This window comes from Hipposideros armiger, unplaced genomic scaffold (genome assembly GCF_001890085.2).
Source record: "Hipposideros armiger isolate ML-2016 unplaced genomic scaffold, ASM189008v1 scaffold_1453, whole genome shotgun sequence".
Taxonomy (NCBI): Eukaryota; Metazoa; Chordata; class Mammalia; order Chiroptera; family Hipposideridae; genus Hipposideros; species Hipposideros armiger.
Genome location: NW_017732803.1, coordinates 95,467 through 106,288, shown reverse-complemented (window position 1 = coordinate 106,288; position 10,822 = coordinate 95,467). Strand labels below are relative to the sequence as shown.

At 53.6% G+C, this 10,822-nt stretch overlaps 1 protein-coding gene across 1 annotated transcript in view; it reads left to right on the top strand.

The window, feature by feature from the left end:
• Window positions 1-9,024, top strand: part of STIMATE (STIM activating enhancer) — a 60,863-nt gene extending 51,839 nt beyond the window's left edge. The window contains exons 5-7 of the mRNA XM_019633952.1: window positions 1,392-1,691; window positions 8,400-8,532; window positions 8,714-9,024. Coding sequence (XP_019489497.1) covers window positions 1,392-1,691; window positions 8,400-8,532; window positions 8,714-8,820 — 540 coding nt within the window. The 3' untranslated portion in view covers window positions 8,821-9,024. The remainder of the gene's footprint in view (window positions 1-1,391; window positions 1,692-8,399; window positions 8,533-8,713) is intronic.
• The last annotated feature ends 1,798 nt before the right edge of the window (window positions 9,025-10,822 follow it).

The following is a 10,822-nucleotide window of genomic DNA, read 5'->3' as shown; positions in this document are numbered from 1 at the left end:
CCAGCTCTTAACCAACGCACCACTCGGCTGGCCTGTGGCTATTAAGCTTTGAGCATTAAGGTGTTTGAATCCCTGCTCACCACTACTAAGCAAAGGAAGTGTTGGCTAAACCAGCTGGGAACTTCTAAAATGTAAGGCTAGCCAGACCTCCCAGGGGAAATGCATTCTCTTATTTTCAAATTTCCTAAGTTAAAGGTTTGGACTTGAGGGAGACTGCTGGTCGTAAACAGGAGCATCAAGGCCAGTTTGTGTGTCCTGGGCAGCCGGCAGCACTCACGTCACACCTCTGCGTGCTGCAGGTGAGGCGGGGCCGCCTTATTAGAGCCCTTGTTCAGCTCCCATGATGTGCTGAGCACTGCACTGGGTGGGGGGTACAGAAACGGCTGAGAGTGTCTTCCCAAGAGGCCTTCAGACTTGTGGATGAGGTGAAGGCGAATGCCTGAATAGCTTATCATAACACTCTGCTCTAAGTCTGAGATTGAGGCATTAACAGAGCCCTACGAGGATGCTGGGACAGTCTCTTTAACTTCTGGGGCATCCTGGAGGGCGGTTTGAAAGCCGAGTAGATGGCAGGACAGAGAGTGCGCTCTAGAATCTGGCACAGGCCTGTTGTAAGAGCTCAGTAAACATTAGGTGAATGACAAATAGCGTTACAGACACAAGCAGTCACTCGTGAGCAATGGCGGTCATGTGGTTTGGTGTTTGAGTAATACTGTGAAATTCATTATGGCCAGATCAGCATGTATTCCAGAGGATAGGATGAAATGATAAGAAATAAGCTAGAAGCAAAAGTCTGAGCTAGATGGGCAAAGTGCTTTGTGATCCAGGCTGAGGAACTGGGGCATGTTTGTTTGTACAAGTGATAGGGAGTCGGAGACAGTGTTTGATCAAGGGGCTGAGATTGGAGGCAAGAAACCCTGCCAGGGAGAGGTGGTAAGACTGCCCTAGTCTGGAGTAGAATGAGTTTCCCCTGCATGGATGAGCTTTGGGCCTCTCCGTCCTTAACTGAGCTGTCCCAGCTCTTCCTTGGTTCTCAGAGGTCTGAGGAGCCCAGCACGTGGGCAGCGAATGAGTGTGGATGCCCCAGGTGCCCCAGCTGCATGGCCGAGTCGTTCCAGCGGCTCACAAAAGCAGGGACTCCTATTTGTCTTCAGAATTACAAAGTTGGTTCCAAGCTCTGAAATCCCTCTGCATTGTGTGTGCCCTACCGATGTTTTCTTTTCCTTTTGAAAGGGACTTTTCGGTTTGCTATATTTGAGGCAGGGTCAAGGGCCTGGCACTCCATGTGCTAAGATTGGGCTCTTTTGCCAGGATGGCCTTAGGCTGCAGGTCCCTGCTGAGTCTGCTCTACCTGGGATTCAGTCCCAGCTGGAGGTTGGGTGAAGAAGTAGGGAGCATTCGCAGAGCATGTCGACAGCGCTGGTTTCAGGAGCCCATGGAGGGGGTCTGGGTGGACCAGCTTATCTCATTCTGTCAAGGGGGCTTCCCCATCGCTTCTTCTAAAGAAACATGAGACTCCAGGCCTCCTAGAGGGGCTGGCACCACTGGCGGTGACTCAGGGCCATGCCTCTTCGCTGCCTCAGATCCTGATCTCGGCCGATGACGAGATGGAGGAATCCGACATGGAGGAGGACCTCCACAGACTGACCCCCCTGAAGCCTGTGAAGAAGAAGCACCGGTTCGGGCTGCCTGTATGACACATTCCTGTGCCGGGGGTCAGGTTTGGGGCCCCAGCCTACTGCGGGGTCAGCAGACGGCTGCTCTGCAGCACCATTCCTCCCCTCCTCTCTCTGCCCCTCCTCTTCTACCTCCATCCTCTTGCTGTCTCTGTCCACTCCCAGACGACTGTGACTTGAGAGAGGGGGGACAAGCCAGCATCGAGGGAGCCGTGGCAGTTGGAGGTCCCCACTCAGTTGCACTACAAACACTGACCAAATATGCAAGCAAGGCGTTTTGTTTGTTTCTTGTTGTCCCGATGATGTTGTGAGGGACCCAGAAGCCCTGTCCTGTGTCTGGCTGGGTGGCATTGAGGAAAACACTCATACACACCCAAACTGTGGGTAGAGCCTTTCCCCAAAGCTTGGAGAGTGGAGATAGAACATGTTTGGGGCTAAAAGTCACTCATTGACGAAGTTGGAACTGCAGTGCTTTCTTACTCGAAATGGCTTTTATAACTATTGATTTCTTAAGCCAGTTTTATGAGCTGTCACAGTGTTAATGTTTTTTGAGTATGTGTTTATTTCTTATGGGACTAATGGGCAAAACATAGATTTTTAAGTCTTCCGTATGCCGTTGACTTTTATATTTTTAAGTTATATTTTCATACTGTTGTATTTAAAAACTCTTTTTAATCCCCAAAGAAATGGGTTTGTTTGCCTTTTGTGAGATGTGAACTGGTAGGAGGAAAAAGTCAGGAGTTTTTTATTTGGAATAGGTAACCTATGATAAGATTAGGTAGTGAACACAGTAGGAAGGGAGATGGGCCCTTCTGTGAAATCAACAAACCCAGTGGTTCTGTAAAGGTCAGGCCTGAGCAAGAGGCAGCTGGCCCAAACGTGGATCCAGGGCCCCAGTGCATGCCTAGGGCTCACCAGCTCCTTGGCATTTCTGCTGGCAGGTTAGAGGTCTTAGTTAAATGTAACTAAGAAAGAAGGCTAAGAGGTCTTTGTGTCCAGAGAAATTGAGACTATGAGGCCACTCCTGTTTGTTCCCTGCCTCTCTTCAGAGCCTCTAAATTTGAAGTTTAAAATGTCGTCTCAGCCTCGGGCCTCTCCTACTGGTGCAGCCTTCAGAACCAGACCCTGGACCCAGCTCCAGGTCAGGCTGCCCAGGCCTGTCATCTCATCCACTTATTTTGCACAAGAGTCTGGAGAACGTCTACTGACCAGATGACCCTGTTTTTCATGTACTCCAGGGCTGTGGGGTGCCTGGGGTGAGGCGGGTCAGGGGGAGAGAGCTCGCTGTCTTTATCCATAGGCAGGACGAGGTGCTTCTAAGCTGTGTCCCCTCCTTGGGGAATGGCCCCCACTCAGTCTGGGCACAGGCCTCAAGGGCTTTGGGGATCTGCTGACTCGCAGTGGAATGGGCTGACCTGGGCACTTGCCCTGCTGTGAAAGCAGCAAGGTGGAGCAGCCCAGTGTTTTGTCATAGCCAGAAGCAGCCATAGAACGTTAGGTACAGAATATCACACGGCTAAGGTGAGAGCTGGAAGAGAGACAGGTGCAAGGGAGGCCACAACCACCCAGAACCTTCTTCTCAGGCTTAGAGCAGATTGGGTCTGAATTGTGGTATGTGAGCCAAGCTGTTAAACCAGGCATCCTGAGGCTGTCCTCTGCCTCGCACAGCCCCCGGGACATGGTGGGGCAAGCCGTGGGGAAGTCTTCTCGGCCCGTCTTCTCCAGGAGTCCAGAAGCCAGAGAGCTGAGAGGAGCCGGGACCTGTAACTACAGTAGGAGGCGATTCTGGCAGTGTGGGCATCTGTGGGCAATGCCTTGTGTGAGGCTGGAGTCCATCTCCACTCTCACATCACTTCTGCTCTCAATTCATGCCCTCCCCACCCCCCCATCTCCTGACTGTGTTAGTGGGTGTTTCCCCACTAGAGAATCGGCATTTGGGAAGACCAGGACTGACACTGTTCTGTTAGACATCAGCCCCTCGTGGCATCACTGACCCTCCTTAATTTTCCCTCCTGTTTCATTTTGATTTGAACAACCTGCGCCCACAGCTATTTCCTATACCTTCCTGAAATCAGAATCAGAGCTTCACTTTCAGCCTTGAGCTCCTAATGTCTCCACATGGGGACAGGGAGTAGAGGAGCCACAGTCTGTGAACGATGGAAACTGGGTTATATAGACCTTTGGTGACCTCCTCATCTCAAGGCTCGTCCCAGCCCCTACTGGGCAGTGGGTTTGGAGGACAAAGAGGTAGCGAGTAAGTGGTGGTTTCTCCCTGTATTCTGATTGTCAGTGAGGGCTTTAGTCTCTGAGCTACAGCTGTGTAGCTGGCTAATAGAACAGGGGTCGGCAAACTGCGGCTCACGAGCCACATGTAGCTCTTTGGGTACGTACATGTGCCTCTGCAGTAGAATTGAAAATGAAAGTAAAACTATCATAGTTTCATTTATAACATTTTTAAAGGATATTATCCACATAATGGTGATTTTATTTGTTTTGTGGCGCTCGAATAATTTTTAAGTTATGAGGGACAGGATTGGCTCTTCTGTCTCAAAAGTTTGCCGACCCCTGAACTAGAAGATGGTATCTGACCGTAGAGGGCCTTGTTCCGTGTGGGCCTGGACAGCGTGGCCTCACGTGTTTGGCCTTACCGGCCTCCTATGTACATGCACTCGCACATGTGCATACTCTTTGTATTCCCCGGGAGTGCCTCCTCCATCACGGGGGGCTTTTCTGTGGAACACTGCTCCCAGAGAATGATGCAGAGGACGGTGTCAGGACTTCCTCCTGGTGTCCTCCCTCTCCAAGCACATTCCCTCACCACCTGCTCCAAGGTGCCTTAAAAGGTGCAGCTCTACTCAGCTATAAGGCAAGTGTCACTGTGCTTGAGAAACCATGGGACACCGACAGATTTTATGCACTGTCCATCTCATTTATATAAATCTGGACGTTGGCCAAGCCACTCGTGATGGAAACTTGTAAGTCAAGGTCATGAACAAGTTTCTTGTAACTAATGGAAATAACCCAGTGAGGTAGAACTATCGTATCTGAATGGAAGAGGTCGTTGTGGCCCTCATCTCCTTTTCTGTCAGTGGGATGCTGACAATGGCGAGGAAGGATGCTGGTGAGATCCCGGGTAGCAGTGACTTCTTGGTCCACTCAGCCCAAAGACCTACGAGGTGAAGGTCTGTGGTCCATCAGTTAGCCCTTGGGCACACTGGTGGCCTCCTGCCTTGAGCTTTAGCTTGTGCTCCTTCCTGGCAGCAAGAAGTCCTGGGTTAACGTTGACCTGTCATGCTTCTAAAGGGAAATCCAAGCTGTGTCCTCCCCTAGATAGTGTAGGCCTATGGGCTGCCACCCAGAGTCCCCGCCTGAAGGCTGCCCCAGGAGCCTGGAGGGAACAGCATCTGGTTGGCAGCCTATTCTGTCCTGCAGACTGCAATTTACTGGCCTTTTTGCAGCCCAGCCAACATAGGTGGCACCGGGAACGTCCCATCGGCCAGAGCAGCTGCCTTGTGGGTGTAGGGCTGGCTTTTAGGAGTTTCACACACTTCCAACTGGGAGGGGAGAGCTCTCTCTTTTACCCTGTGAAACTGGTGGCTCTGAAGGGCTTTGCTCTTGGTGAGGGGCTTCTGGCCCAACCGTTGTCAGCTCCCTGAGCTCCTGGGTGGGTGGGTGGATTGGTTTAATTTGATTTATCTTTTCATGAAGTTTATTATAAATCACATCTATGTGAGCAAACCATGGCCTGCTTCCACTGTCTGCCTAGTGGGGGTGTTTAATGGGTGGCATTACAATTCGCAGAAACACATTCTTGAAATGAAAGGGAAGACGATGTACTTATATTGTAAAATGGTTTACAATAAAGTTTGACATTACGGTTTTTTTAAAAAAGAAACCCATCACTTTGTGGTTGTTGGTTGTGTGTTGTCTGGAGTTGAAACAGTTTAGTAGGGTCAAGAAAATTTCCCAAGTGGGTTGGAAGGTTCTCCCTAGGAAACAGAGTGAGAATGAACCTTACATCGCCTCATAGCAGATGCAAGAACCAAAATTTGCTGAGGAAAAATACCAAACATACGCTTGCCGTTTCCACTTCCCTGATGATGTGAGTAAAAGCTTTTCTACCTCCCCTGAGGAGCGAGTGGTGCTGGCAGATGGAGTGATGCCATGAGGCCTGAACATCCACATCCTGGCCCCCGAGGCCAGGTGCTGAAAAGCACGTGCCTCCCTGGGCAGAGCCAGCTATGGGGGCAGTGCCAAAGCACTCACCCCGGGAGCTGTGCCCTCAAGCCAGGCCTTCCCTCAGTGCCTCTGGCCCCTGTTTGGAGTCCTGGGGGTTATGCCCATGGCTGTCGGAAGACATTCCTCATGTCAGCACTTGTCTCAGATGGAGCCTGGCAGTCCTCGCATTGGCCTCCTGGGGTCAGGACAAGGCAGGGGGGGTGGATTTGGGTGGGGTCTGAGGTATGACAGCAGTGGAGTGGCATTCAGGGTAACCAAATGTCAATGCCTGGTTAGGTTCCGTCCGCCTGGGGCCGTCAGGCATAAAAATAATCTCCATCACATATTGACAAGGAGCTTGGGTGTGTCTGATCCAGTGGGGCAGGCCCTGACCTATCCACATCCACTCCGCACACCCAGCCCAGCCTTAGAGTCCTGCCATGTGCCCCAGGGGTCTTCCCTTCAAAGATGCGGGTGTTAGGAACTAGAGAGGAGAACTAAGTACCTTCAGGGAAGCCCTGGGGCCTGTCCCTCTCCACAGCTCCGTACCTGGAATGGGCTTCACTCTCGCCTACTCTCTTTCAGCAATCTGAATTCCTCAGGCAGGCGCCCGTTGGCGACCTCATCTCAGTCAGAGGCTCAGTGCGTTTCCTGCCCTCAGCTCACCCTTACAACAAAGCGTGGTTTCTCCCTGGTCCTTCCTGAACGCTTTACTCCCTGCCTTTTTCGTCCCTTTGCTAATAAACATGCCTGGGAGCCGGAGAAAGGATGGGGGCATCAGCAAGACCACATGTGCTGAGTTCCCCGGGCTTCCCCTCACTGACGTGTGTCCACCTGTGCGCTGAGTCCACTGTGAGGGCTCAGCGAGCTCTCAGTGAGCAAAGCTCCCGAGAGGCAGACACAGGAAGCTTCCACCCTGCTTCCCTGCAGGGATGGAAAGTGTCTTTTCTCTGGAATCCGGGGAAGGGGAAGAAGAGAAAGAAAAGCTCAAAGAGGTCCAGCCTGGCTCAAGCCCTCCCTTGCTCAGGGATACCCCCACACTGGGATAGATTGTCGCAGATGGACAGCTCCTACTGCCACACATTCCAGGGCCTACATTCATAAACACAAGCCGCTGCCAGTCCCAGCACCTCCCACTTGAAAATAGAACAGCTGTTCCTGAGCGTACAGGGTCTTCCCAGCTGTCTGCTGTCACCAGGGCTGCAGCCCCCCGGGCAGCAGTGCTCAGCGAGCCCCTATCATCTCTGAGAATAAACTCTGAAGCCAGTGGCTGTGTGGTTCTGAATCATCGGGGAGCCTGTCGGAGCAGGGGGAGTGACTTCCAGGACAGGCAAGCGGACTATATAAGTTCCAGAGGGCTGAGCACTGCTCAGATCTCTCCCACCAGCTACTGCCTGCCGGAGAGGCACCTTCGGAGCTGCTCTCGCACAGCACCCACCATGTCCCAGGTAGGAGGGCCCATCACAGGCATGTTGGTGCAGTGGGGGTGGGGGTTGGGAGGGTGGAGAACCACACTGTCATCCCTGGCAGCTGTGTCTTGCGCTGAGTTCTAGGCATAAACACAGGAAGCTCTGTAGCCCCTGGGAGGTTGGGGCTCAGGTAGGAGAGCCCCTGGCCCAGCTTATCCTGAGGGAATCCCTGTTTAGCCAGGGTTTGGTGGTATTCCATGGCTGTTAGGAGGGGTAGGAAAATATGTGTGGTCCTTCAAGATCTGTGCTTGTGCCTTTGTGTGTGAGGAAGCGGCTTGTATGACTCGGTGCGTGGAGTTGTGCACATTTGTAGGTATGTATGTGTACACGTGTGAGGCTGAATCTGTCGGTGTACAACTCTATGCTCAGGCATCCCTGTGCAGGAGTGGAGTGTGTTGCCTCATGGACCAGGGAGTCCTTGTGCCTGTCTACAGGGCCGAGGAAAGAGTAAGGCCTCAGACTCAAGGGCAGCTGGGGTTGAGGAGTGAGCAGGCACTGAGTCTGGTTACCCCGGCAATGGAGGGACAGACAGACCAGCCTGCTAAGGGGAGGGTTGTCCTTGCTGCCTGCTCTATGGGTGGATGCGACTTTAGACTGCAACTTCATGGGCAACTGACTTCTCTACCCCAGTCCCACCCCAAAACACACAAGGCAGATACTGGCAATTTGGGGGGACAGTGACAATCCTTAAGGGAACCCCTGCCTTCTGTGAACAGGTCTTGGAATTCACCAGAAGCCTTGGAATTCAGCTCCAAAACCATTCCCTTTTCCCTTTGTCCATTGTGCCCAGGCCTGAGCTTGGCCAGGCAGGCAGATAGTGTGAGGCCCTAGCGGCCACAGCCCCAGAGCTCCCAATCTGTGGGGAAGAGCAGAGAGACTCAAGGTGGGGGTTGGTGGAGGCGGGGGTAAGTATAGTTGGAAAGGCTTGCTGGAAGAGGAATGGGGCCTTGAATTGGCTTGAGTTCAGCGAGCAGGAAAGAGGGGGGTCTCAGCCTCCAGGCCTCAGGTTGTAAGATGAGAGTCTGGGCTCTCCAAGGCTGGCACTCAGGAAGCCCCCATCAAGAAGAAGCGCCCCCCTGTGAAGGAGGAGGATCTGAAGGGGGCCCGAGGGACCCTAGTCAAGAACCAGGAGATCAAGTCCAAGACGTACCAGGTCATGCGGGAGTGTGGTGAGTATTTTGGGGTGATGGAGGTGGGGGATGCAGATGTGTGTCAATAGGAGGGGGTGCTGGATGGGGGGGTGTCCCATGGGTCTTTTCTAAGAGTCTAGAGCTCCTGGACTCAGGGGATGGCTACCCACAAAAGGGGTTTTCCCCACTTGAGCACACGTCGTCCCCATTCTCTCCACAGAGCAAGCTGGCACCACTGCCCCATCTGTGTTCAGCCGGACCCGAACTGGCACTGAGACCGTGTTTGACAAGCCCAAAGCTGGCCCCGCCAAGAGTGTCTTTGGCTAAGAGATGCACACCACTCCCCTCGCCACCACCAACACGGACACACAGGAGTCTTTCCCAAGAACTTTTTTATGCCAGAACTCAACCTGTTCACCTGTCGCCTCTGGGATGGCCGCCCCTTCCCCACAGCCCTAGCCCCTCGGCCCAGGGACTCTGCACCAGCACCTGGGAAACCCAAATAAAGAGGATGCCCAAGTGGCCCCAGCATTTGGAGGGTGTTGCTTGGTAACTGGCCATGACCCCTAACTAAGTGCAGGGGATGGGAGGGCAGGTTGGGAGTGTGGGGCATGCTCTGTACCCTTCATGGCTTTGGGGAGGGTCCCAGAGGATAATGTAGGTCCTATTATGGCCACTGCTGCACACTAGAAGGAGCCTTGACATGGAGACCTGGCAGTGACACTGTGAGTTCAGACCATTTCTTCTCTGCCGAAGCTCAGTTTCTCCTGGTGGATGTACAACAGGGGAGCTGAGCAGGAGCCTGCTGCATAAAACAGGCCACAGTGACACTGCTCAGAGTGAAGCACATGGGGGCATGGGGCCCCCTCCCCCCACCCCTCCCCAGCCTTCCGCAGAAGTCATCGAGATGCTTCCCAGGACCCCAAGGCTCTGCGGGAGCCGGGGACCTCACAGCCCCTCTCCCCCTGTGCCCTTGTTTGTACTGCCATCTTGCACCCCCCCGGATTGAGGCTCCTTTCTGCCCAGTGGCAGTGTGCTTCCTGAGCTACTCTCCCAAACTCAGGGTGAATGTTCTCCTTGCCACTCCCACAGCTCAACCTGAGCCATGGGAACATGGGGTCCTCGGCTCGTGTGAGATCCTCCCCTCTTCAGGCCTCAGTGTTCCCTGCGTGCATACAGCTGTCATCCTCTGGGGACTACAGAGGCCTGTCCAGCTGTGACAGCAAGACCACAGTGGGGGCTGGGCTGGCCGCGCCTGGCTCAGGGCTTTGCCTGCAGGGAAACCCTGCCTGTCCCCTGGCAGGTAGTCTGGCTGCTCGGAGCCTTTCCCATGTTCCCAGCCAACCTTATATAGCTATTTCCAGGCTGGGCCCGTGCTCTGTGCCCCAAGGGAGCAGATGTTCTGTGGCAACAGGGCCTGGACCTGCTCAGTGGGCTCCTTAGGGAGGCTCTTCCCCGGTTGCTGATGGGGTGTGTTCCCCTCTGTGATCCCAGTTACATCAGAGCCAAAGGGCGAGCAGTGTAGCTGCGCACAGACATGAGCCTTCCGGCTGTAGTCACTCGGGAGAAGGGGAACTTTTACTGCAGCTGCAGACACAGCTCCAAAGTCCATGATGCCCTTCCCCCAGGGCCACACATGACTGGTGTTGACCAAGGCAGGACTAATAAAGGAGAGCCTCCCAGCCCTCTGCAAGCCAGGCACTGCCTCAGGGCCTTGAGTAGGCCCCAAATGGCTGCCCCTCCCCCCAGAACTGGTGTCACCAAGACCTCCTTCCCCAACCCAAGATTTGGCACCTGGCCACACGTTTCTGAAACATCTTTACCCCATCTGTGACCACTGACTCAGGAACTGGGCTTTCCGAACCAGAGCCACCAGGGACATAAATACCAGCTGTGTTCGGGTCCCCTATTTATTCACTTTATTGCTCTTTGTTATAAAAGCGGCATTTCAACTTCATTAAAAGCAAATTGAACACAGCCATCGGTAATGCTATCTTGGGCCCTGGGGCCACTGTCCCGCGGATCTGCTCTCATGACAAGGGTACTGTCATGTGTGCTGATGGATCAGTGGTCTGCCCTTTCTCACTCGAGCTGTGATTCATGGGCTCCCTTGGCCTGACGCACTTCCACGCAGGCCACCTGAGTGTACACCCTGAACTGGCCCCTTCAGGAACTCTTTCCTTTCTCCTCTGTCCCATGCTTTCCTCTCAGTAAATTCTTCTGAGGGAGGCCTCTGGGCCGTAGCATGTGGACATTTTAATGGCTCCCCGTTTGTATTGCCAAAGTGCAGGTCTGGTGGTGGGGCCTTGCTGGAGTTGAACCGAGAGCC